Genomic DNA, 26259 nt, shown 5'->3' with positions numbered 1-26259 from the left:
TGGGCATAAAGCCTATATTTAGTCGAACAAGAGATGACTCACTTTAATTCTTGTCACACCATATTCATTATTTTTTGTGCATTTTTAGGTAATATATTGTTTAATTATAAGATTTAAACTCATCCCACCTCTCTGCATATACAGTCTATATATATATATATATGAACTAAAAGTGAGTTCAAGACACCATAATGAGGTAATAGGAAGAGATTGGCACCATGCACATCTTCATCGAGTAAACAGTACTGTAGCAAAAAGTGAAGCAGTAAAGGCTATGATTAAAACTATGATGAAGTTGGGAATTCCTTTTTAGGAAGAAAGTGGTTCTGTTAAAAAGATGCTTTCTTTCTCACTGCAGTTTTATTGAAACTTTACAGTGCGCATGTAATACCATGAGCAACAAAAGGAGGTCAAAATTTCCCCAATTAAACTACTTAAGATTTTAAAACTCTTCTCTAAAATCTCATGCTCCCCCCGTCTGCAAAAATATACTCTTACACACCCACCAAATTGACCAAAAAGCCTTATCTTTTTCAAACCCATTACACTTGTTTCAACAGTTGCAACTATATTTTATTAAGCTTCTCATTTTCTTACATTTTACATATTTATATGTTCTTCCCATCTATATAAGCATATATACCATTCAATATATAAAACAAAGCACTGTATCAATATTGGTCCTCTATGGCAGGTAGCTCAAGGTTAAAGAAATCTTTGTTTGCTATCTAAACAATAAATGTAACTAAGCATGCCAACACAAGTACCACAGTGCTAAGTGAATCCTTCAATGATCAGTTCCTTTTTCTGAATAGTTGGTCAGCTTATTCGAACGTATTTCTTGTTTGTAAATGTTAGCCCTGCTTGTAATGTTTAATATACCTTTTTTTTTAAATCAAGTATTGTCTTTAAGCAATGGTTTGATTAGACCTGCTTGCATGAGATTATGTGTGAATACTTGAGATTATGGTTGCTGTTCAGTAGTGTTTATGAGTCTAGTCTTGATTTTTTACAATTATACTTGAATCAAGGATGGACACAACATTTGATGAAGATCCTTTCTTTACCACTCTATTGCAAAGTGGTAAACAAGGGAGATCCACAACCGTAATGACTAGTAGCCATGATAATGTTGAACTCCAAGCAACACTATTGGAAGGTGAAAAAAGGCCACCTAGTAAGAAAACATAACGAGGTGTGTCTTTCACCGTAGATGAGGACAATCTCCTCGTGTCGGCTTGGCTCAATATTAGCATGGATGCTATAAGGGGGACGAATAAAAAATATTCTCAAATGTGAGAGAGAATTAGCAATTATTACAATGAGCATAAAAATACTAGCATGGCAAATCGTTCTGGGGGGTCATTGACCAATCGATGGTTGGTGATCCAAAAATGCACAAATAAATTTTGTGCTGCTGTGGCTCAAGTAGAATCTTTGCATCCAAGTAGTGCGACGGAAGAGGATAAGGTATGAGTTTCTAACTAAATTTCATTTTAAATTTTCTTGCTAAAATTCCATTCTCACATTCTTGTTACATTCGCATATTTAGATTGAAAGAGTTAAAATCATGTACAGAGAGACTGAGAAGGCCACATACAACATGGAACATTGTTGATGTCTATTAAGACACCAACCAAAATGGCAGCAACACTTGTCCACGTTGTCAACTAGAAGGAAACCACATGGGAAAATCCCTGCAATGGCGGAGTCGACTCCACTAGGAGACAACACGATAAATGACAACGTAGAGGTCATTTTTGAGAGGCCTCCAGGCAATAAGACTGAGAAAGAAAGGGAGAGAAAAAGGAAGGCTGCAGAATCTTACGATGCAGAATTTGTTGAGGCCTTAACTTGCATGACAAATGATAGAGCTATTTTCATGTCTGAAAAAAGACAAGCGACTAGTAAATTAGATGTTGATAGGGCTCAATTACTAATGGAGAAAAAAAGGAGAAATGATACAGAGAATAGGAAGATCGATATGGAGATAATGAAGATGGATCTTGCTGGCATGAATGGAATGCAACGAGAGTATTTCTTGAATCTTCAAAAAGATGTTTTTGAGAAATCAAGGAAGTGATTTTCATCTCCATCTCAATCTTCATCTTTTGAAGATGTGTAGCCTTTTGTTGGTGGGGAGTTTTGGAGTTGTAGCCTACGCTATTTTGTGATTTTTTTTTTTTGGATCACAAATATGGGTGTGATGTTCATAGTTTTATATGTTGGTTACCACCCTATTCATTACTCTTATTTTGCATTAGTTGGTGATGATGTTTGTGAGAATTGGCTTGGTTGCATTGAAGATCGATATAATTATTTTGATAATATTGATATCATATGATGAAATTTTGTTTATTGGACTGTGAAAATGAAAATGAATATGATTGTTGGAGATTATAGGAGGTTATGAAAATAGAATTAATTAAAAAATAAAAATTAATTATAAAAATATAAAAATAAAAAATAATAATATTTTATTATTATAGAGAGTGGTGACTAATCAAATGTAGACTTTAAGTTTTGAATGGTTAGCTAAAAGTGAAAAAGTTACATATTCTTCAAAATTTGAAGAATAAAATAGCCAATCCAATGCCAATGCTCATCTTACTTGGGTGGCCAGTACGATGTTACTAAAAAGTTTGAGGTTTTTTCTAAGGTCACAAGGTTACGTACATTCTTACCTCTCATGCTACCAAGTCCAAGTAATTGCTATTTGGCTCATCGTGTTCCTCTTGAATTGGTTCCAATGTTACGACGTTTAAGGGTGCTATCTTTCAATTGGTATTGCATAACAGAGCTATCGGATTCTATCGATAATTTGAAGCATCTACGGTACCTTGATCTTTCCAAAACTCTAATTGAAATTATGCCAGAACCAATAACTACTCTCTATAACCTACAAACATTGTCATTAGAGAAATGTATTCGCCTAAAGAAATTACCTTCAATGTTTTGGAACTTGGTCAACCTGCGCCACCTCAATATTGAAGGTTCGAATTCCTTGGAAGAAATGCCCATGCAAATTGGTAATTTAACCTGTCTTCAAACAATGACTAATCTCATTCTGGGAGAAAAGAATCGCTCGGGAGTAAATCAGCTTGGGCCTTTGAAGCATCTTCGAGGAGCACTCCGCATTTCAAGATTAGAGAATATGATTGAATCAAAAGATGCAAATGATGCTGAATTAATTAAAAAGACCCAAATTAATGCGTTGTCGTTGGAATGGAGTAAAGACATTGATGAGTGGAAAGACAACAGAAGTGAACAACAGGAGATACTTAACGGGCTACGACCCCACAATACTTTGGAGAAGCTCGTTATAAGGTACTATGGTGTTACAAAATTTCCGATTTGATTACATCTCCTTCGTTTCCTCTTATGGTGTCCTTGGCATTAGAAAATTGTTACATGTGCACGACATTGCCCCCATTCGGGCAACTTCCATTACTCAAAATTCTTTTGATCGAGGGCATGTCTAACGTGAAGAATGTTGGTCAAGAGATTTGTGGAGATGGTTCGTCGCAATGTTTTAAATCCTTGGAGACTTTGAGTTTCAAGAACATGAAGAAGTGGGAGTATTGGAGTCCTTGTCAAGAATTCCCAAACTCGCGTGAGCTTTCCCTTGTTCGGTGTCCGAAGCTATTGGGAAAGTTACCAAACAACCTTCCTTTACTAAACAAAGTTGAGATAAATGATTGTGGGCAGTTGGTGGTTTCAGTTTCAAGCTTTCCAAATCAATGCAAAATAGTAATCGATAGATCCGAAGGCCAGGGGTGGTGTGCGGAAGTAAGGTTACATTCAAGTCAATAAAATTTGATTCTGTTCAAACAATCTCAGAACTCACTTTATGTAGAATAGAAGGATTTTATGTGGAGGGGCTAGCAAAGTTCGAATATTTGGACATCCGGAATTGTGACAAACTCGTATCTTTGGTGGGTATGCCATCCACACTCAAAACAATTTGGATCGAGAAATGCAAAGCCTTGGAATCCTTACCAAAGGCAATGATGTACAACAACACTTGGCTTGCATTTAATCATATTTATGAATGTGATTCGCTAAATCATTTTGCAAGAGGCTAGCTACCTCCAACTCTAAAGAGGCTTGAAATAAGGGGGTGCAAGAATATGCGGAAATTGGTGGAGGATGATGATGATACCATCTACAGTTCTAGTACCATCCCATCTCTTTTAGAGGAGTTGTCCATTAGAAGATGTCCATCCCTTGAATCCTTAATATCAAATGGAGAATTACCTGCAACACTTCGAGAACTAGAAATTGAATATTGTCCGAAGCTGGAGTCAGTAGCGAAGAGTTTTCTTCATAACTTGTTTCTTCAAAGCATCACCATCGAAGAGTGTGAAAATCTCAAATTCTTGAATGGTGGCGAGTTGCTCCTCCCTTCCAAGCTAAGACAACTTTATATATCTGGCCATGAGAAAATGCAAAGGCACTGCACAATGGCATATACAACCTCACATCTCTTCTAAGTTTGGGTGTAAGGAATTGTTCGAGCATTCAACCACTTCCAGTAGAAGGTTTTCCCACAAACATAACTACACTTGGAATCTCTCATTTGGAAATCCCTAATGCCTTTTTCATTTGGGCGCAGAACAACCTCACTTTTCTTAAGCAACTTCATATTGGTGGATGTCATAATTTGGTGTCCTTTCCAGAGGTGACGTTACTAACCTGTCTAACATGCCTCTGCATCTCAGACCTCTCGAATCTGGGAAGCCTGTCTTCCAAGGGCTTTAAAAAATTCGACCATCTCGAAACACTGCAGATCTATAACTGTGAGAAGCTCAAGTGTTTTTCGAAGGATGGCCTCCCTCCGTCACTCCTAGAGCTTCATATATGTAATTGCAAAAGGTTGAGGTCCTTCCCAAACAATGGTCTACCTCCCTCACTCCAAAAACTTGAAATCTTTCAATGTCCTCCACTAGAAGAACACTACAAGAAAGATCAGGGAGAAGAGTGGTGCAGGATAGTTAACATCCCTTATGTTGAAATTAGTGGCGGAGACTGAAACAGAGTAATCAAAGATGGAGGAGAAGAGAAGTCTGATATGAGAGAGATGAAGTTGGAAAAATGTATTCTCATTAAGTGAGTTATATTACAGAAGAATAAGTCTGTATTTATAACTTGTAATATAGACGTGTAAAAGTAACTGTAATAACTAACTTTTTATGTAAGCCAATGAAAACATTACATGTGTTTATTCTAAATCTACATTTCATTATATCAATCTATAACAATCCCCCTCAAGATGATGTGTATATATTATGCACATTCATCTTGGACAACAAAGTATCAAATGGTTTGGAACCAAGAGGCTTAGTCATCAAATCTGCAATTTGATGAACAGAAGCAATATGTAGAACAATCAGTGATCCTTCTTCTATTTTCTCACGCACCAAATGATAATCCAGCTCTATATGTTTGGTTCGTTCATGATGAACTGGATTGGCAGCTATATGAAGAGTAGCTTGGTTATCACAAAATAATAAAGCTGATTGTATATGTGATTGATGCAAATCCTTAAGTAATACCCGAATCCATATTATTTCACAAACTGTAAATGTCATTGATCTATATTCAGCTTTTGCTGATGATCTAGAAACCGTATATTGCTTCTTCGATTTTCAAGATACCAGAGAATCCCGAATGAAAACACAATACCCACTGACTAACCAACGAGTATCTATACAACTTGCTCAATCTGAGTCTGAAAATGCCTTTATATGCACTTTGGAATCACTTGGAAATAAAAGACCTTGTCCAGGAGCTAATCTCAAGTATCTGAGAATCCTCATTGCAGCTTGAAGATGAGGTATTCGAGGACTATCCAGATATTGACTCAAACAGTGGACTGCAAAAGTAATGTCTGGTCTTGTATGAGTAAGGTAAATTAATCCGCCAATCAATCTCCTATAACCAGGAATATCATTAACCAAGTCACCTTACTCTTTTGACAATTTAACATGAGTATCCATTGGAAACAAAATAGGTTTGGCAGCTAACAAACCAAAATCTGCTAGTAGCTCTAAATTGCATTTTCTTTGAGATAAAGAAATGCCTCTTTGTGATCTTGCAATTTCCATCCCAAGAAAGAACTTGGCTGGTCCCAAATCTTTCAATTTAAATTGAAGAGTTAAGGCAGCTTTGACAGATTCAATTGCCTTTGAATCACTGCTAGCAAGTAGGATATCATCCACATAAAGCAATAAAGCCACAAAAGAACTTCCCTTCTTCTTAGTAAACAAGGAGTAATCTGCCTTTGACTATGTAAATCCAATATCAAATAACACAGATTTGAACTTTGAATTCTATTGTCTGGATGCTTGCTTCAAGCCATATAAGGATCTTTGCAATTTGCATACCTAAGAGTCCCCTTTAGGTAGATAACCAAGAGGTGCTTTCATGAAAACTTCTTCATCTAAGTCTCTATATAAAAAAGCATTATTGACATCTAGGTGAAAAAGATGCCAATTGTATATTGTAGCCAATGATAATACACATCTAACAGTGACCATCTTTGCAACAGGTGAGAAAGTTTCAAAAAAATCTAGGCCTTCTCTTTGAGTGTACCCTTTGGCTACAAGTCTTGCCTTATGTCTCTCAATAGAACCATTTGAATTGTATTTAATTTTATACACCCATTTACAACATATGGATTTTTTATTTGGAGGAAGTGATGTAAGAACCCAAGTGTTATTTGATTCAAGTGTAGACAATTTTACAGCCATGGCATCTCTCCAATGAGTATGCCTAACAGCTTGGTGATAAAAACTTGGCTCAATTTCAGTAGATATGGCAACATAAAAAGCTCTATGTGATTGAGACAATTTGGAGTATGATAAGACATCAGAAATGCTATATTTAGTACCTGTATTAATGGCAGGATCTGTGAAAGAAGATTGAGAAGTAGAATCAGCCAGATTGCAGTGAAAAGATTGCAGGTAACTAGGTGTTTTGTGTTGTCGAGTTGATCTCCTTAAAACAGGAAATTGAGTCTCATCATTCAAATTTGGCGAGTTTGTGTTTTTTGGATTAAGATGATTACTCAATTGTTCTTGAGGATTGGAAGGTATATAAATATTTGTATTCTCAGTAGAATCAGAAGCTGGTTTTGGATAGACTATGTTATCTGATAATGAATAAGGAATAATGTCTAGATTTGAAATGATGGTTGAAGAATCATTCTTTGATATAAAAGAGAAAACTGATTCATGAAAAATCACTTCCCTAGAAATAAATAAATTCTTATTTTCTAAATCATACAATTTATATCCTTTTATACTAGAAGGATAACCTACAAAAACACAATTTTCTGGCTCTCGGTGAAAATTTGTTTCTGTTTTGAGCAAGTGTTGATGCATAAACCAAACAACAAAAAACTTTCAAATGATTATAAGATGGATTTGAATTATAAAGAACTTCATGTGAAGACTTGTTATTTAAAACTAAAGATGGAATACGATTTATGAGATAACATGCAGTTAGTATGCATTCTCCCCAAAAAACTAAAGGAACATTTGACTGAAATTTTAAGGCTTTTGCTACATTTAGCAAGTGTTGATGCTTTCTCTAAACTATAGAATTTTGTTAAGGTGTTTCTACACATGACATTTGATGTATTATTCCTTTCAATGCATAAAAATCTGCCATTTTTAATTATGAACCATTATCACTTCTTAGACATTGTATTTTCTTCCCAAACTGTGTTTCAATTAAATTGTAAACAATTTTGAATATGTTTATGATCTTAGACTTGTTTTTCATCAAATATACCCAAATAAATCTTGAATTATCATCAACTATAATAAAGAAGAATCTGGAACCATTATGGGTTGAATTGAAAAAGGACCCCATATATCACAATGGACAAAATGAAAAATGGAACTTTCATTATGTGGATGAATTTGAAATGGTAATCTTTTCTGTTTTGCCAATGGGCAAACAGTACAATGATGATCAACAATTTTATCAGAAATGTTGATATCTAGTACATTATTGGAAAGAAATGATAGTCGAGATATAAAAGGATGTCCTAGTTTGCTATGCCAGACTTTAGAACTTGTTACAGAGTTTACAAGAGTTGATTTAGGTTGAACAACAACATCACTAGCCCCTGATTTCTACAGTATGTAAAGCCCAGCTGATCTTCTAGCTATCCCAATCATCTTCCATTGGGTAAGTTCCTGAATAAAGCAAAAATCATATGAGAATATAAATGAGCATTTTTTATTTGAAGTAAGTTTACTCACTGAGAGCAGATTATATGAGAAAGATAGTACACAAAGTACATCTTTAAGAATTAGGTTTTCAGATATTTGAATTGTACCAATATGAGTTACGGGTACAGTATTTCCATTTGGGAGTTTAACAGAAATGCTTAAGGCTTTTGTGGTTGAGGTAAAGATGTGAAATGAGTGAGCAATATGGTTTGTAGCCCCTGTGTCTACAATCCAAGTATTTTCAGATATTAAAGATGAAATTGAAGCACTTAAAGAAATACTAGAATTTGATAATATACCTTGAACAGAATGACCAATCGAATTAGAAATGATGTTTGCAGCTTGGTGATTGGTATTATCATCAGGTTGTGGGTGAATTAATGATAACAATTTTTTATAGTCTTTTTGAGAGAGGCATTTGATTAAAATTCTCAAAAGGAGTACTCAAGGTTTTGCCCGAAATCTAATTAGCAGTTGCTGTAAACTTTCATTTCTGTAAAAAATTGGTTGAATTCTGTTCGAAGCCTAGAGGGTAGCCATGTATCTTGTAGCATTTTTCTACTGTATGATTGTTCATACCTCAGTGAGTGCAAAACAACTTATCTCTTTTCGGCTGTTGTTTTCCAGGAACAAACCTCTTCATTGCTAGATTTGTATTTTGAACTTTGCTCATGAAGACAACAGTGTCAATCATGTTGTTCTTGCTAATCTCTCTCTGTTTCTCTTCTTGAACAACCAAAGAAAAAATTTTATTTATATTTGGCAGATGTTCTAACATCAGAATTTGCCCTCTGATATGGGAAAAACAATTGTTTAACCCCATCAAAATTGCATCTCATGTTGTTGATCTTGATAACCCAAGAAAATCTTTATTGCATCACACTTACAAATTCTTAATGCTCCACATGAACATGTTGGAATCTGATTATAATCTAGCAATTCGTCCCATAGGGATTTGAATCTTGTATAATAATCTCGCACTGATGAGTCTTCTTGCGTCAAAATTGATAGATCTTTCTGTAGTTGAAAGATTCTTGGACCATTTCCTTGTATAATTCTATTTTTCAGATCATCCCACATGTCTTTAGATGTTCTTGCACATATTATGCTACAACCTATTTCTTTTGAAACTGAACTGATGATCTAGGAAGAAACCATATTATTGCATCTCTCCCACAATTCATAAGCATATTTTGTTGAACTTGGTTGTGCAATCGATCCATTCACGAACCCAATCTTGTCCTTGGCTTTTGCTCCATGTATGCTAATTTTCTCCAGTGAGGGCGTTCAACACCAGTATGTTTCCTATTGAATCACCACTTTTTAAGTGATAGTAACTTGGAATATTCTCCATATTTGAATCAGAAGCAGAATTAGCCATTTACAATCTGATACCATGAAACAGAGTAATCAAAAATGGAGGAGAAGAGAAGTCTGATATGAGAGAGATGAAGTTGGAAAAATGTATTCTCATTAAGTGAGTTGTATTACAGAAGAATAAGTCTATATTTATAACATGTAATACAGACGTGTAAAAGTAACTATAATAACTAACTCTCTATGTAAGCCAATGAAAACATTACATGTGTTTATTCTAAATCTACATTTCATTATATCAATCTATAACAGAGATACATCTATGACAGCAGCAGAGGAATAAATCCAACGATAAGTTTGTTTTGGTTCTGATCCAAAGGTCCTTCGAATGTTCAATGGCGATATTGTAGAGATCCCGTCACTCCTCTTACTTGCTGCTACTCTGGGCAGTATGCTGAATGTCTAAATATTCTTCCTGTGATTTTTTCTTCTCGTTTGCCTGACGACATAACAGGTGTTTGTCAAATTTCCCAAATCACAAAGCAAAGAGCGAAGGAAGGCCTTCGAACATGCAGTTTTTCCTTACAAATTGGTAAATTGCTCATCTTGATGAACTTGAGGAATGATTGGGCTCCAAGAAAGCTACGTAACTGTATATTTATCTTCTGATTTTGTCAAGATTAGCAATATGCCAATTAGTGGTAAGGAGAAACTGCATGTTCCACGACCTTCTCTCTATGCCAAGTAGAAATATGCCTATGAGTAGGGATAGATCGTAATCGTAATATTACTTTACAAAGTCCATGTAGGTTGAAATATTGAAAAAGTGAGAACTTTTTCGTAAAGGGATGTCATATTTCAGTAAAAGAGTCAACTTTTATTTTGATCCTCTAGTGGGTATGATTCCATTAGCTTACTCACGCTATGGTTGTTTTACTATGGGCTATCGTAATCAGTAATTGGAGCAGTAATGTTCATTTTGTAGTAATTAATTTGGACTTTGGAGAAGTTTTGCTTGTTGGGAGCATATGTTCCTTTTGTCAAGTGATCTATCATCACAACCTTGTATTTGCAAGCAGAAGTTTTGATGCTGAAGATGCTCCTTCTGGATAGAATATTGTTTGTAAATATTGTTCCTTTCATTCCTTCTAATTTATTCCTTGGCAAAACAGGGTTAATTAATAGGTAGTTTTTCTAGAGGTTAGAGGATGTCTGGTCACGTACTCGTTGGGCATGAAGTTGGATATCGCTCGTTATGAAGTCAAACGCACGATCGTTAACTGTGGTGTGACGAAAGGAGCCAGAGTGTGCGAATGGTCCCTAGGGGAGACCATGGTGCATGCATTAATAAAATGATTATATGGACTTTATGTGGATCACGATCCCAAGCCGATATGGGACAATATCTTGGTGAAGCTCCTCTGGTCACTTGGGAGTGACATCCCCTGGCTTGTCACTAGCGATAACTGGCTTGAGCAAGACGATAACACTCTCATACTGACTCTATGGCCTTTCCACTGACAAAGGCTAAAGGATGCTGGTCACGTACGTGCTAGGCGCAGAGTTGGGTATCGCTCATTATAAAGTCACGCGCACGGTCATTACTCGTCGTGTGATGAAGGGAGCCAGAGTGTACGGATGATCCCTAGGGGAGGCCATAGTGCATACCTTAATTAAATGGTGACTTTTTAAAAGAAAAAGTGATTTTGAGTAAGTGGTGTTTTTTTGGGAAGTTTGGGAAGGTACTGGTGATTTATAATAATGGTAGATGTTAGAGCCAAAATCCCGATGCCTCAACTACCGTCATTTTACAAGTTGAGAACGAGGGGCCACAGTTGAATAAGAGGAATCAAAGAAAATTAGTGGAAAAAGACCTAAAAGAAAAAGGAGACTTGAACACAAGTCTTTGGAGTTTGGCATAACTACAAAATCAATTAATGCATAGCCAGAAAAACTTTCAGCTATATTGAAGAGTTGCAAGCCATATTTAGTTTATACAAAGCTTTTTACAAAATAATTTCTACTATATTGAATTTCTTTAAAGTTTTCCAAAAAATCTATTTGTAAAGTCGCAAGTTGTTTGTGTATTTGTTTGTTTATGATATTATTTATTTATTTTGTTGAGTGCAATTGGTCAAAAAATTCATTTAAATTTGCCATCGTTATTGTAAAACACATATTTGCTCCTTCTAGATGTATTGTAGGTTCAATATGAGATTTTAAAAAAAATATGCTTGAATCTTAAGATAGCACTTTTATTTAATTTGGTATGTTATAAGTTGATTGGGTTCTTCTATTTGCAAGCCGATATATAGAATACTCTATTTATATTATTTATATGGCAAGAATTAATTTTAAAAATTTAAAATATAAAATTATTTTTTAAATTAACTCATGCTATATAAGTATTTTATTTATTTTTTAACTTGTATAAGTACTTTATTAAATATGTAATCCATGTCGGCTTTTAAATATATTTTTTCTTATTGAATTAATGTGGTCGACTGTGGTGGAGTATTCCATATAACGTGTGGTTGAATGAAATGAACTAAAGAAAAAGAGAGTACTAGAAAGAGACTTGAAAGAAAGGAGACCTGGACTAATAAGTCAGCAATAATTAATGTCAGCAACATTTTCCACGAAATTTCCACGATTGAGTGCGGTCAAAAAAAAGAAAGGAAAAAGACCCGTGATAACTACAAAATTAATGAATTACTAGAGCTATTAATAATACCTTTCACGAAATTAATTAATGAAGGTCGTTTTGAGAAGAAAAATGATACTTAGAACCTTTTACAAAGTCACGGAGTGCATTAATTTTTTACAAATTAGGATCCAACATTAATTGAGGCAGCTGATCAGATTGATAATGATAGTGGCGGGCCCTATCAGAATACAAAAATGCCATGCACTTGGAAAATGAAGAAATGAATAGTCTTGCTTCCTTCTTTTCTCTCTCACCAAAACAACGAAGGCCTAAAACAGTAGTGTTTCTTTATTTGCATACTTTCTCCTTAATTCGTTTCCTTTCTCTGACGAAAATAATGGCAGAGCTCATTCTTTCTGCATTCCTTCATGTGTTGTTTGACCGACTGGCATCTCCTGAGTTGCTAAAATTTGCTCGCCGAGAAGGACTCGGCAAACAGCTGGACAAGTGGGGTGAAGCCATGGAAAGAATTCGAGAGGTGTTGGATGATGCAGAGGAGAAGCAACAGACTAAAAAGACAGTGAAAGTTTGGCTTGATGATCTCAGAGACTTGGCCTACGACGTGGAAGATATACTTGATGAGTTCGCCACAGAAGCTTTGCAACGCAAGTTGATGGCCGCTGAAACTCAGGCTAGCACTAGTATGGTACGAAATCTCATCCCTGCTTGTTGTACTAGTTTAACTCCAAGTGCTGTTAAGATTAAGTTTAGGTTGGGCTCAAAGATAGAGAAAATAAATACAAGATTTAGTGATCTTGTGACACAAAAAGATCAACTTAATTTGAAGGAAAATGTTAGTCCAAGGCCAAACAAAAGAAGAGAGAGACCTCCCTCAACTTCTGTGGTGACCGAAGGACACATATATGGTAGGGAGGAAGTCACAAGAGCTGTAATTCAATTATTGATCAATGAAAAACATAGTGATGCTTTGAATAAAGTACCCAATGTGATTCCTATCCTTGGTATGGGGGGCATTGGAAAGACAACATTGGCCCAACTGGTATACAATGATAAGAAAGTGGAGAGCTTTTTTGATCTGAAAGCATGGGCTTGTGTTTCAGAAGATTTTGATGTTGCTGCAGTTACAAAAACAATTTTACAATCTTTGACCTCGGAAAATTGTGATGACAAAGATCTAAATTCGTTGCAAGTCAAACTGAAGGAGAAACTACTTGGAAAAAGGTTTCTAGTAATTCTTGATGATGTTTGGAATGAGAACTACAATGATTGGACTCTTCTACGTGCTCCTTTTGAAGCAGGGGCTCCGAAAAGTAGTATTATTGTCACAACTCGTATCCAGAAAGTCTCGTCACTAATGCGAAACAAGGAAGTTGAGCCTTTTAAGTTGGGGGAGTTGTCAAATGAAGCTTGTTTGTCCATATTTACCCAACATGCATTGGATGCAAAAGACTTCAGTGCGCATCCAAACCTTAAAGATATTGGTGAGGAACTCATTAAAAGGTGTAAAGGCTTGCCATTGGCAGTAAAAACTATTGGAGGAGTCTTACGTAGTAAAAATGAAGACCGCAATGAGTGGGAAAAAGTTTTGAAGAATAAGATATGGGATATTTCAGTGAAAGAAAGTGGAATTGTTCCCGCTCTTATGTTAAGTTATCACCATCTACCTTCACATTTGAAGAGGTGCTTTGCTTACTGTTCAATACTACCAAAGGACTACGAATTTGAGGAGAAGGAGGTGGTTCTATTATGGATGGCAGAAGGTCTGATTCAACCCCTACAAGATGAAGAGGAAATGGAAGATTTGGGTTTCGAATATTTTCGCAATCTGTTGTCAAGGTCATTTTTCCAACAGTCACGTATTAATGAATCACAATTTGTGATGCATGACCTCATCAATGATTTGGCTCAGTCGGTTGCAAGCAATACGAGCTTTAGAATGGAAGATAGGGTTGGAGGTAATAAGCATGAGAATATTCCTATAAAGGCACGCCACTCATCTTATTTGGGAAGCAAATTTGATGTAACTAAAAAGTTTGAGGTTTTTTCTAAATTCACAAGTTTACGTACATTCTTACCTCTTATGCTACCAGATCCAGGTTATTGCTATTTGGCTCATCATGTTCCTTTTGAATTGGTTCCAACATTACGTTTCTTAAGAGTGTTATCTTTCAATGGATATTGCATAACAGAGCTACCGGATTCTATTGGTGATTTCAAGCATCTGCGGTATCTTAACCTTTCAGACACTCGAATAAGACTCCTGCCAGAATCAATAACTAGTCTTTACAACTTACAAACATTGTTGTTGGAGAACTGTATTCGCCTAAAGAAATTACCTTTAATGTTTCGAAACTTGGTCAACTTGCGCCATCTCAACATTGAAGGTGCAGATAGTTTGGAAAGAATGCCTATGCAAATAGGTAAACTAACTTGTCTTCAAACACTATCTAATCTAGTTCTGGGAAAAGACAGTTGCTCTGGAATAAAGGAGCTTGGACCTTTGAAGCATCTTCGAGGGACACTCCGCATTTCAAGATTAGAGAATGTGATTGATCCGAAGAATGCAAAGGATGCTGAATTGATTAAAAAGACGAAAATTAGTGAGTTGTGGTTGAAATGTAGTGAATACATTGATGAGTCGAAAGACAGGACAAGTGAACTAGAGGTACTAAATGGGCTATGGCCTCACGACGCTTTGATGGAGCTAGTTATAATTAACTATGGTGGTACCAAATTTCCAAATTGGTTAACATCTCCTTCATTTCCTGATATGGTCTCCTTGAGATTAGAAAATTGTTACAAGTGCACATCATTACCTCCATTGGGGAAATATTTGCCGTCACTCAAAAATCTTTGGATCAAGGGCATGGCTAACGTGAAGAGTGTTGGTTCTGAATTTTGTGGTGGTAATTTAGAGACTTTGCATTTCTATGATATGGAGGAGTGGGAGAATTGGAGTCCTTGTGAAGTACTCCCAAATCTGCGTAAGCTTTCCCTTTGTCTCTGTCCGAAACTATTAGGGAAGTTACCAAACAACCTTCCTTTACTAAACAAAGTTGAGATAATTGATTGTGTGCAGTTGGTGGTCTCAATTTCAAGCTTTCCAGATAAATGCAAATTTAATATTGGGGAATGCGAAGGGGTGGTGTGTGAAAGTAAGGTTACATTTAAATCAATAACATTCTACACTTCACTTTCAGAAATTTCAGATCAAGGGGTTGATATGGAAGGACTGGCAGAGTTAGAAAATTTAAGTATTGAAAGCTGTGAGGAGCTGACGACTTTGTGGTCAGACAAGGTGGGATCATTGCCACATCTCCCATTTTTGCATTCTCTCGACATTTCTAATTGTCCCAAACTAGTCTCTTTGGTGGCGGAAGAAGTTGATCAAGATCGTCTCCAACTCAGAATCACATCTTTTACTATCCATGATTGTATAGCCTTGAAATCATTACCCAAGGTGTTGATGTACAACAACACATGTCTTCAGTTTATTGAAATAAAGAAATGTGATTCGCTAACGCATTTTGCCAGAAGCCATTTGCCTCCAGCTTTAAGGAAGCTATATATTAGCAACTGCAAGAGTATGAGGAATTTGGTAGAGGATGATGATAATGATACAAACAACAGTAGTTGCAGCTGTGGCATCACATCTCTTCTTGAGGTCTTGTACGTTAGCAATTGTCCATCCCTTGAATTCTTAACATCAAGCGGAGAACTACCCGCCACACTTCAATGCCTCGATATTTACAGTTGTCCGAAGCTGGAGTCAGTAGCTAAGAGTTTTCATCATAACTCGTTTCTGACAAGTATCAACATCTCCAGTTGTGAAAATCTTCAATTCTTGAATGGTGGAGAGTTGCTCCCTTCCAACCTGAGACACCTTTATATATTTAATTGTGAGAAAATGCAGGGACTGCAGAATGGCATACACAACCTCACCTCTCTTCGAGATTTGGAAATACGGAATTGTCCGAGCATTTTATCATTTTCCAAAGAAGGTTTTCCCACAAACCTAGCAATACTTTCGATCGCTTATCTTAAAATCACTAAAGCCTTGTTCGATTGGGGGCTTGACAAACTCACTTACCTAAATCATCTTGAAATTGGTGGATGTCAGCATCTGGTGTCCTTTCCAGATATGACGTTGCCTGCCTCTCTAACAAGCCTCCGCATTTCAGATTTCTCGAATTTGGAATGCCTATCTTCCGAGGGCTTAAGAAAACTCACCTCTCTTAAAACATTGTGGATCTTTGAATGCGAGAAGCTCACGTGTTTTTCAAAGGATGGCCTGCCTCCCTCACTCCTAGAGCTTGATATCTCTAATTGCCAAAAGTTGATGTCCTTACCAAAGTATGGCCTACCTCCCTCACTACAGAAACTTGCAATCGGTGGATGTCCTCTACTGGAAGAACGCTGCAAGAAAGATCAGAGAGGAGAGTGGCGCAAGATAGCTAACATCCCTTGTGTTCGAATTAATGGCGTAGACATTTACGACACAAAAACGGAGGAATACGTTTACGACACAGGAATGGAGGAATAAATCCAAAGATAAGTTTGTTTTGGCTCTGATCCAAAGGTCCTTTGAATGTTGAATGGTGGCATTGGAGAGATCCCCCACTCCGATTGCATGCCGCGATTCTGGTTGGTATGTTGAATGTACTATCTAACTATTCTTCTTGTGGTTTTTTTGTTCTCGTTGCGTTTGCATAATGACATAACAAGTGCTTGTCAAGATTTCTAAATCTCCAAGCAAAGAGAGAAGGTCTTAGAACATGCAATTCTTTATTTTCAAATTGGAAAATTGCTGAACTTGACAAATGATCGGACTCCAAAACAGCTACATAACTTGATATTGTTCCACTGATTTTGTCAAGATCAGCAGTATGACAACTACTAAGGAAAAAAAAAATCATTTATGGATTTATTATTTTTTTCATTTATGGATTTGCTTCTTGTCAGATCATCGATTGCATGGCATTGGGTTATGAATATGATTGTTAATTATGTTTTTACATCCACATAAATACAGAAATCAGTATGGAAAAAAATCCTCTGTTTTACCGATTAAGAATATGAATATATATATATATATATATATAGGCTGATGAATATTTATTTTTTCAATGCTTGCATTATGTTCAAAAGACTGATGCAAGCTGTTGCAACTTCAGACTACTATCTAAAAAATGGATGTACAAGTAATATTGGCTCTTGCTATTAATTTTGCTATTCATATCCACATAATCAATGTCTGGCTACCTTTCATGTTACATCGCGAATGATTGAATTTCAACTGTTAATACCATGTATAAACTACTACCACTTCTTGCAACCAATTGGTTAAGGCTTGTCTTCTTATCTTCTTTTCTCCAAAAGAACTGTCTTCCTTGTCCAATTCATTCCTATCGAGTATGGACAAGGAATGATCCTTTTGCTCTCTTATGAATTAGTAGTGGTGGGTCGAAATTCTATTTTTGTGTTTATCATGGTTGTTACAGTTTATCGAGTATACTCAAAATTCATATCTGCATTCCTGACAAAAGATCCAATTTAACATTTTAGAGACCCAAAATTGAGACCCACGTTTGCTGAGATCATGGCTGCTTTGAAGCCGTTGCAGAAGCCAATAACCAGTTCTCAAGTTCCCAGGCCAAGCACATCCACAGGCAGTGGCCGTCAGAAGGCTCTACCATCACAAACTACAGAAGAAGCAGGCTAGAAGAGCAAACTATACCATCATACTCTCTATCATTGGACTGCAAAAATATGGGGTGAAGTTCTAGATTGCCTTGGACTAGTCCATGTAGGTTAAGATATTGAAAAAGTGAGAACTTCTTCGTAAAGGGATGTCATATTTCAGTAAAAGTGACCGCTTTTATTTTGATCCTCTAGTGGGTATGATCCCATGAACTTACTCACGCTATGGATGTTTTACTATGGGCTATTGTAATAAGTAATTGGAGCTGTAATGTTCATTTTGCAGTAATTAATTTGGACTCTGGGGAAGTTTTGCTTGTTGGGAGCATATGTTCCTTTTGTCAAGTGATGTATCATCACAACCTTGTATTTGCAAGCAGAAGTTTTGACGCTGAAGATGCTCCTTGTTCCTTTCATTCCTTCTGATTTATTCCTTTGCAAAACAGGGTTAATTAATATTACTTCTATGGTCTATCCCTAACCATCCACATTGGCAAAGATGAAGAAGGGGAAATAACGAACTTAAGTGGGATTATGAATATGAATAGGTATGGTTTACTGCTCATGCAATCCATTGTTTAACTGATTGAAAATATGAATTGTAGTTGTAGTGGGGAGTCTGTACCTACCTATCTGATGAATATTTCTTTGATCTTTGATCTTTGATGGTTCAGAACAGTTATTCAAGTTGTTGCAAATTCCGAGTGCGATGAATGGCATTTCTCATGGTAATTTGCTGTCTTCACAATTTCTGGATCATGAATTCTTCTTCTCTACCTCAAATATACTCTTCTAAAATTGCAGCAAGCGGTTCCCATTTCAAATATTTCATCCTGCTTTTGCTTTATGTTTCAATGTCAATAGCTAATATAGCAGCTATATGACCTGTCAAGAAGGGGTTTCAAAAGTTCTCTGTTTTTTATTTCACATGTTCAAGTGCTTTGCCATATCTGTTTAGAATTTTTGTTTTATTTTCTATTGAATTTTGTAATCTTCCTTTGATTTGGTAAATGAAAAACCCTATTTCATTGGATTTTTGTACTCTGCCTTTGAACTCTTCATGAACTGGTATTCGGGCAGATTAGAATTGCTGACTTCGAAAGTGATTGAGATTCTTCTTATTTTTAGTGGGATTGTAATTGGATCAATGTGATCTACGCATAAGACACCGCCTTATCTGAAAATACAGTTTGTTCCACCTCTCAGCTTCCTACAGCACTCTCAATGGCTTATCTGTTTTGCAATTTTGTGTAAAATGATTAACAAGAAGCTCTAAAAGTAGAGATTAGGGCCTGAAATAAATAAGGTTGCTCGACCAGCCGACTGAGATCAGCTCTATCAAACTCAGATTCCGCTCAATTCGTTTGTCAAACGAGCATTCATGATTCCATGAATACGAAATTATAATTGATTATTAAACGATACAACTCTTGTAAAATGTGGCTTTACTCGTTCAAAGCTCGTATACACTCAAATAACTTTGTACTTCTTATTTGTATAGTATTATCTCTATATTTATAATGAAAATACATTTTAATATTTAAATAGATTAGAGGAAAGCATGTTCCTAATACTAAACATATTACTTGATTTGTGTATATATACAATTTATAATTTTTATTTTTTTACTGATTCGCCGGTAGCCACCCACATAGCAATCTCGTCCCAAGTTTATTAATAAGCCCTCACTTATGGCGGATATACAATTTATAAATTAGATAATAGCAAAACATCATAACCTGATTGTCGAAACTTATGCTATGTCAAATCAAAGAACTCGTGAGTAAATTCGAACTCCCCTCGAGTACTAAATGAGTTGTTCGTGAACATAAAATCAAACTCCCGGTGGAATTCCTATGGGCGGTGCCGCTGAGCGAAAACACAAAAAAAAAAAAAGACGTTATTATTAATGCATAAAACGGTCATGTTAACACCCTTAAAATACCCTGCAACTAAGCAAGAAAGTTTTATCAAATACAATTGACCAAACTTGTTTCTTTCTTTCTTTCTTTGAATTTGTTGCATGGAGGAAGGGATGGAGTTGTAAAACTTTGAATTTGTTAGTCATATTTGAGCATTGGTATTCATAGGCCTCCTACACCACACACCACAAAATTTTTTTTTAATAATTTTTTTTATAATTTTTTTTTGTTTTATTCTTCTTAAAAACAATTGAATTCTTCTACTCATTATGCATATACCACACATTTAGTAAGAGAAAACAATTAAAAAAATCATAAAAAAGATAGTATGTGGTATATAAGACTTATGAATAGAATTTTTCTTGAAGATAAGAGCATTGTAAGATGATCCAAAATAAATAAAGATAATGATTCCGGGGCACTGAGCAGTACATAATGAAGAGGTGATCCTGAGCTAGAAGTGAGAGCCCGCTTTTCTAATGAGTAATGCGTAAAGGCGATCAGAAAATAAAGAGAAAGACAAAGACTATTAGAAAAAAATATGAACCAAATGGGCAGTAGCCATTAATAAAATAAGAGTAATTAGTTATAAGAACAAATTTACCAATAATAAAATGGTTAAATTTATAAATTTATTATTACATTTGTCAGCTCATCGTTTGAACAAACTTTAGTGGGATTATGAATATAGAAAGAACTCTGTCTTCCGAAAATATCACAAATGGCAGAAAAAGAAAAATAAATCACTTCCTTTCTTATTAAATCTTTTTCATAATCCTCTTCTACTACAATGATGATCAATTATATAAGGAGATCACAAAAGGAAAGTGGACGATTGGTAAAGGAAATACTTGGGAAAGGAAACAATAAATTAAGAAGCAAATCATAGGTGAAAAACAGAAACAATTAAAAGGCAAGTTGACGTCTAAACTTCAGGCATTATCACGGGATGCTGTCGTGGTGCATTGGCTGGAGTTCTACTTTCCCACCGCTTAATAGGATCTTCTACAATCATTGCATGAAGCTGCCACGTTGGTTGCAGTTTGATTGGCATTGATGTCCTGCATCACTTATTCCCCTCCACTTAGAAAGAAACTCGCCTTAGAGTTTGATTCTGCATTAGAGTTGTTCATCAGGAGGATGATATTCAAATAAGTCGGCTACATTGAAAGTGGGGGAGATGGACATGTCTTGTGGGAGTTCAACCACGTAGGCATTATCATTAATTTTCTTCAGAATGCGGGAAGGACCATACTTTTTATTCTGCAATTTATTGTAAGTGCATGCGGGAAAACGATTCTTACGCAGAAGAACCATCACTAAATCTCCTTCTTGGAATATCTTGGCTCGCCTATGCTTGTCTGCAGTGTAGAAAATAGAATGAAGGCAGTATGTGAAAATGTATTTTCTGCTCTCCGCTTGAACGCGTACATAGGCTGGTATTTATACAGCACTTGTTAACAGAGAGCCTTATCTATAGTTATCGTTAGGCTCTTAACAAGATTTCAAAAATCAAATAGTTGTTTACATGAGATAACTACAATGTTTAAAATTCAACCAGGATCCCACGTCCTACTCCTTCGTGATAGGAACAGCTTCAGTAACTACTCCTTCGTGATAGGAACAGCTTCAGTAAGTGAGTTAGCAGCACGTGTTGAGTCTGGTAGGAGTTGGTCCTCAATACGCCCCCTCAATCGCAGGGGAAGAGCTTGAACACCGAGATTGGAAGTTAACAATTGAAACCGAGAGGCTGCTAGTGGTTTGGTGAGAAGGTCAGCAACTTGATCTCGACAGGAAATGAACCGAACAATGATTTGGTGTTTTGCGACAAGCTCTCGCACGAAATGAAAATCTATTTCAATGTGTTTAGTGCGTGCGTGGAACATAGGATTGGCACTCAGATACGTTGCACCAATGTTGTCACACCACAATACAAGTGGACTGTTCATTCGAATACCAAGTTCGCGTGTGAGAGATTGCAGCCACTGGAGTTCGGCAGCAACATCGGCAAGTGCCTTATACTTTGCTTCAGTACTACTTCGGGACACTATGTTCTGTTGTTTGCATCGCCAAGAAATTAAGGTCTGTCCAAGAAAGATGCAGTATGCACCTATAGATCGTCGATCATCTCTATCCCCAGCCCAGTCGGCATCTGAGAACGCCTGAAACTGAAGTGTAGAAGAACGTGAAATGAAGATGCCATGTGACACAGTGTGCTTTAAAAATCTTAGAATTCTTTTCACCGTTTGCCAGTGCGAGACTTTCGGATTATGCATGAATTTGCTGACCCGATGAACCGAGTAAGCAATATCAGGCCTCGTGAATGATAAATACTATAAACCTCCTACGATGCTTCGATAAAGAACCAGATCTTCAAAATCTCCATCATCATTTTGCGAGAGATGCGAGCTAGTGGAAATCGGAGTAACACATGGTTTGGATTTATCCATTTTGGAGCGTTTAAGTAGTTCCACTATATATTTTCGTTGGGTTAAGTATAGGCCTTCAGTAGTGTCTAATGCTTCAACTCCCAGGAAAAAGGACAAATTGCCGAGATCTTTGACAGCAAATTGCTCATGTAATGCATGAATGATTTTACTGACTTGTTGTGTATCAGATCCCGTAATTATGATGTCATCCACATAGATGAGAAAAAATATAATCTGAGAATGAGATCGATAGATAAATAAGGAGGAATCAGCTTTACTCTCAGTAAAACCAAGCTGTAGTAGAGCATCTGTGAGGCGAGAAAACCATTGCCTAGGCGCTTGACGTAACCCATACAAGGATCGTTTTAGTCGACACACATAATGAGGATACTGTAGGTGTTGGAATCCTGGAGGTTGAGTCATGAAAACTTGTTCCTAAAGTGAGCCGTGTAAGAAGGCATTTTGGATGTCGATTTGGCGAAGACACCAACCTTTGGATACTGCAATGGAGAGAATAAGACGGATAGTGGCAGGGTTAACTACAAAACTGTAGGGTTCATGGAAATCAACACCACGTTGTTGATGGTATCCTTTAGCCACGAGTCGAGCTTTATAGTGCTCAACAGCTCCATCGGCACGCCGTTTGATTTTAAAGATCCATCGGAAACCCACGATATTAGCATGTGAATTTGGAGGAACTAATTCCCACGTTTGATTCTTAAGTAAGGCATCAAATTCTAGATTCATAGCAGCACGCCAATGACTATGTTTTGCAGCTTCGGTGTAGCAGGATGGTTCGGTTTCTTCGTGTGAGACTGTAGCAAGGAGAGCTCTCGGAAGAGGATGTACGATGCAGCCATCTGGTGCCTTTTTAGGCTTGCTAATGTTATTTTTGCTCCTGGTTGTCATGGAATGCGTATTGGTGGAGCATTCTGGTATTGCACTGGACATCGGATGATGGGGTTCCTAATTGGAGGGACACGGAACAGGAGGTGGGACGGACGGGATTGCCTCATCACGGATTGGATTCGACGTTGATGGCGCTGCACAAATGCTGATAGGCGGTGGTTCAGATTGCAAAGTACCTGCAGGTTGCAAAACTGGAGAAAACATAGGAGGAGGAGTGTTTAAGGAGGTTGATAAAACAACTGTATTAGAGGGTGGAGAGGTCTCGCCTTTGAATGGTGGATTATATGGAAAAGAATTTTCATCAAAGACAACATGACGTGAGACATATATTTTTCCACTCGAAAGATCTAGACACTTGTAACCGTGATGGTTAAGACTGTAGCCTATGAAAATGCAAGTTTTTGAGCGGAAATCGATTTTGTGTTTATTAAAGGGACGTAAGTAAGGCCAACATGCACACCCAAAAACTTTGAGAAATTGATAGTTGGGTTTACGGCGATAGACAAGCTGATAAGGTGACTTATTTTGTAAGATAGGCGTAGGAAGCCTATTTATTAAATAAGCGGTAATAAGAAAAGCATCTTCCTAAAATTGTTGGGGTAGATGTGAATGGGAAAGAAGTGATAAACCGACCTCAACAATTTGTTTGTGACGCCGTTCAATCGCACCCATTTGTTGATGAGTATGTGGACAAGCAATCCGATGGTGAATACCATTGTTTTTGAAGTGATTAGTTAATTTCCGGTACTCACCGCCCCAATCGGATTGAAACATTTTAATTTTTCTCTCAAACAAGCGTTCAACATAAGATTGAAATTGAAGAAAAATATTCTCGACATCATATTTTAATTTGAGTGGAAAAAGCCATAAGAATTTCGTGCAATCATCTAAAAATGAGACATAGTAACGGCAACCAGAGTTGGAAAGAACTGGTGCCGGCCCCCATACATCACTATAAATTAAATCAAGAGGGTAATTTGATGAATGATGAACTGAACGAAACGGTAGGGAACAGCTCTTTGCTTGTTGACAGTCTGAACAAACTGGAATTGTTTTATTAGAATGAGGAAGAGTGAAGGTAGACACAGCTTTGTTGACGACGAGAGGAGATGCATGACCGAGTCGTTGGTGCCACAGCTGGTATGAAGCACGAACGACAGAAAAACAATGAGGATGAATGGAATGGACAGAGCTAGAGAAGGAATATAATCCATCTTTAAATATGCCGCGATGAAGGAGTTTCCCCAAGTAGTCCTTGACATCAAAAAAATCATGGTGAAACTCAAAATAAACATGATTGTCTTTACAAAACTGTTGGACAAAAACGAGATTTTTTTGAATTTTAGGAACAAGTAGAACTTGATTTAAAATGAATGGTTTGGCAGAATTATAAATGGAAGAAGAACCAATTTTGGATATTTGCAAACCTGCACCATTGCCTATATGAATTTGATCAGTGCCATTGTAGTCTTCACTCCGTAGGTTGAGGTTGGCGAGATCATTGGTTAGGTGATGGGTAGCACCAGTGTCAGGGTGCCAATCTGGTTCAGGTTGTGAGCTGCTGGAGGCAATGAAAGCTAGGGGATTACGCTGGTCAGAATTAGCAGTGTAGGTAATATCAAACCTGTGAAAGCATTTCTTTGCCGTGTGGCCTTGTTTACCACATACTTGACAAATTATGGTATCTCGAGGAGATGGACCACGACCAGAAGATGAATACTGCTGAGAATTGCCACAGAAACTGCGCCCCCTGCCGCGATATCCACCACGACCACGGGAAAAATGTTGTGGAGTCTGTCGGGTAGCAACATTGACAGAGGCTTGTGGCACCTGTGGATTGTTGTGGGACAGGCGTGACTCTATAGTGAGAAGAAGAGAATAAACTTCCTCTAGCGTGACAGGGTCTTTGCACGCAGAAATGGTGGTAACGAATGGGTCATAATCATGACCAAGACCAGCAAGAATGTAGGTGACGATTTTGTCACAGCTTAGTGGGTGCCCAATAATGGCTAGTTCATCTGTGTAGCGTTTAATTTGCATGAAATAATCACTAGCGGATAGGGCACCTTTGCGGGCAGTAGTAAGTTCAGTACGCAATTGAATTATACGAGCCCGTGACTGAGAAGAGAAGGATGTTTCAAGAGCTTGCCAAACTTTAGCCGAGGTCTTGTGGGAGACAACTTGAACTAAAATTGGTTCGGTAATTGCAGAGAAAAGGACAGCAAGAACAATAGTGTCTTGTCTTAGCCAGTGTTCATAGAGAGGGTTAGGGATAAAGGAAGTTGTATGACATTCAGGATTGGTAACAACAACTTCGATAGGAGGTATTGTGGTGGTGCCATCAAGATAACCGAAAAGACCTTATCCACGGAAGAAGGGAATGAGTTGGGCTTTCCAGACATGATAATTATCACGGGAAAGTTTGGTGACATTAATGGTGGGAGGGGTTATAAGAGAGGAAGATTGGTTTGACATGGCTGAGAAGGAAGAGGACATGGAAAGACGTTGGTCAAATGGCAATATCTGATACCATGTAGAAAATAGAATGAAGGTAGTATGTGAAAATGTATTTTTTGCTCTCCGCTTGAACGTGTACATAGGCTGGTATTTATACAACACTTGTTAACAGAGAGCCTTATCTATAGTTATCGTTAGGCTCTTAACAAGATTTCAAAAATCAAATAGTTGTTTACATGAGATAACTACAATGTTTAAAATTCAACCAGGATCCCACGTCCTACTCCTTCGTGATAGGAACAGCTTCAGCAACTACTCCTTCGTGATAGGAACAGCTTCAGTAAGTGAGTTAGCAGCACGTGTTGAGTCTGGTAGGAGTTGGTCCTCAATATGCAGCACTCTTGTATCTCACGTTTGATTGTTCAAGGTTACTGCGCACCTCGGCATGTACTCCTTGAATTCTTTCAGCCATATTTTTAGTTGATGTGCTCAGTCTAGGAATTTTTGGGAGGGGGACTAAATCAAGAGCATGCCTGGGATGTTTAGTATAGACTATTTCGAAAGGACTCTTCCTAGTCGAACGATTACTTATGTTGTTGAAGGAAAACTCAATA

At 37.0% G+C, this 26259-nt stretch overlaps 1 protein-coding gene across 3 annotated transcripts; it reads left to right on the top strand.

Moving 5' to 3' along the window:
- Positions 1-12526: 12526 nt before the first annotated feature.
- On the top strand, positions 12527-18987 carry LOC108994561 (putative disease resistance RPP13-like protein 1). Of its 3 annotated transcripts, XM_018969809.2 has the most exons (4): positions 13143-16876; positions 17794-18126; positions 18215-18476; positions 18603-18987. In XM_018969809.2, the coding sequence occupies exon 1, from the start codon at positions 13232-13234 to the stop codon at positions 16769-16771; it is 3540 nt and encodes a 1179-aa protein (XP_018825354.2). In that variant the 5' UTR covers positions 13143-13231; the 3' UTR covers positions 16772-16876; positions 17794-18126; positions 18215-18476; positions 18603-18987. The 3 variants fall into 3 exon arrangements, 2 of the variants coding, with proteins under 2 accessions (XP_018825354.2, XP_018825353.2); XR_004798436.1 differs by lacking the exon at positions 13143-16876 and adding an exon at positions 12527-12913 and having other exon boundaries at positions 17794-18476; XM_018969808.2 differs by having other exon boundaries at positions 17794-18476; positions 18608-18987.
- The last annotated feature ends 7272 nt before the right edge of the window (positions 18988-26259 follow it).

This window comes from Juglans regia, chromosome 15, assembly GCF_001411555.2.
Source record: "Juglans regia cultivar Chandler chromosome 15, Walnut 2.0, whole genome shotgun sequence".
NCBI classification, from domain to species: Eukaryota; Viridiplantae; Streptophyta; class Magnoliopsida; order Fagales; family Juglandaceae; genus Juglans; species Juglans regia.
This window is presented reverse-complemented; position numbering and strand designations above follow the sequence as displayed.

Excerpts from the sequence above, each read along its gene's own strand:
- LOC108994561 (XM_018969809.2), top strand. The coding sequence starts at position 13,232 with ATGGGGGGCATTGGAAAGACAACATTGGCCCAACTGGTATACAATGAT.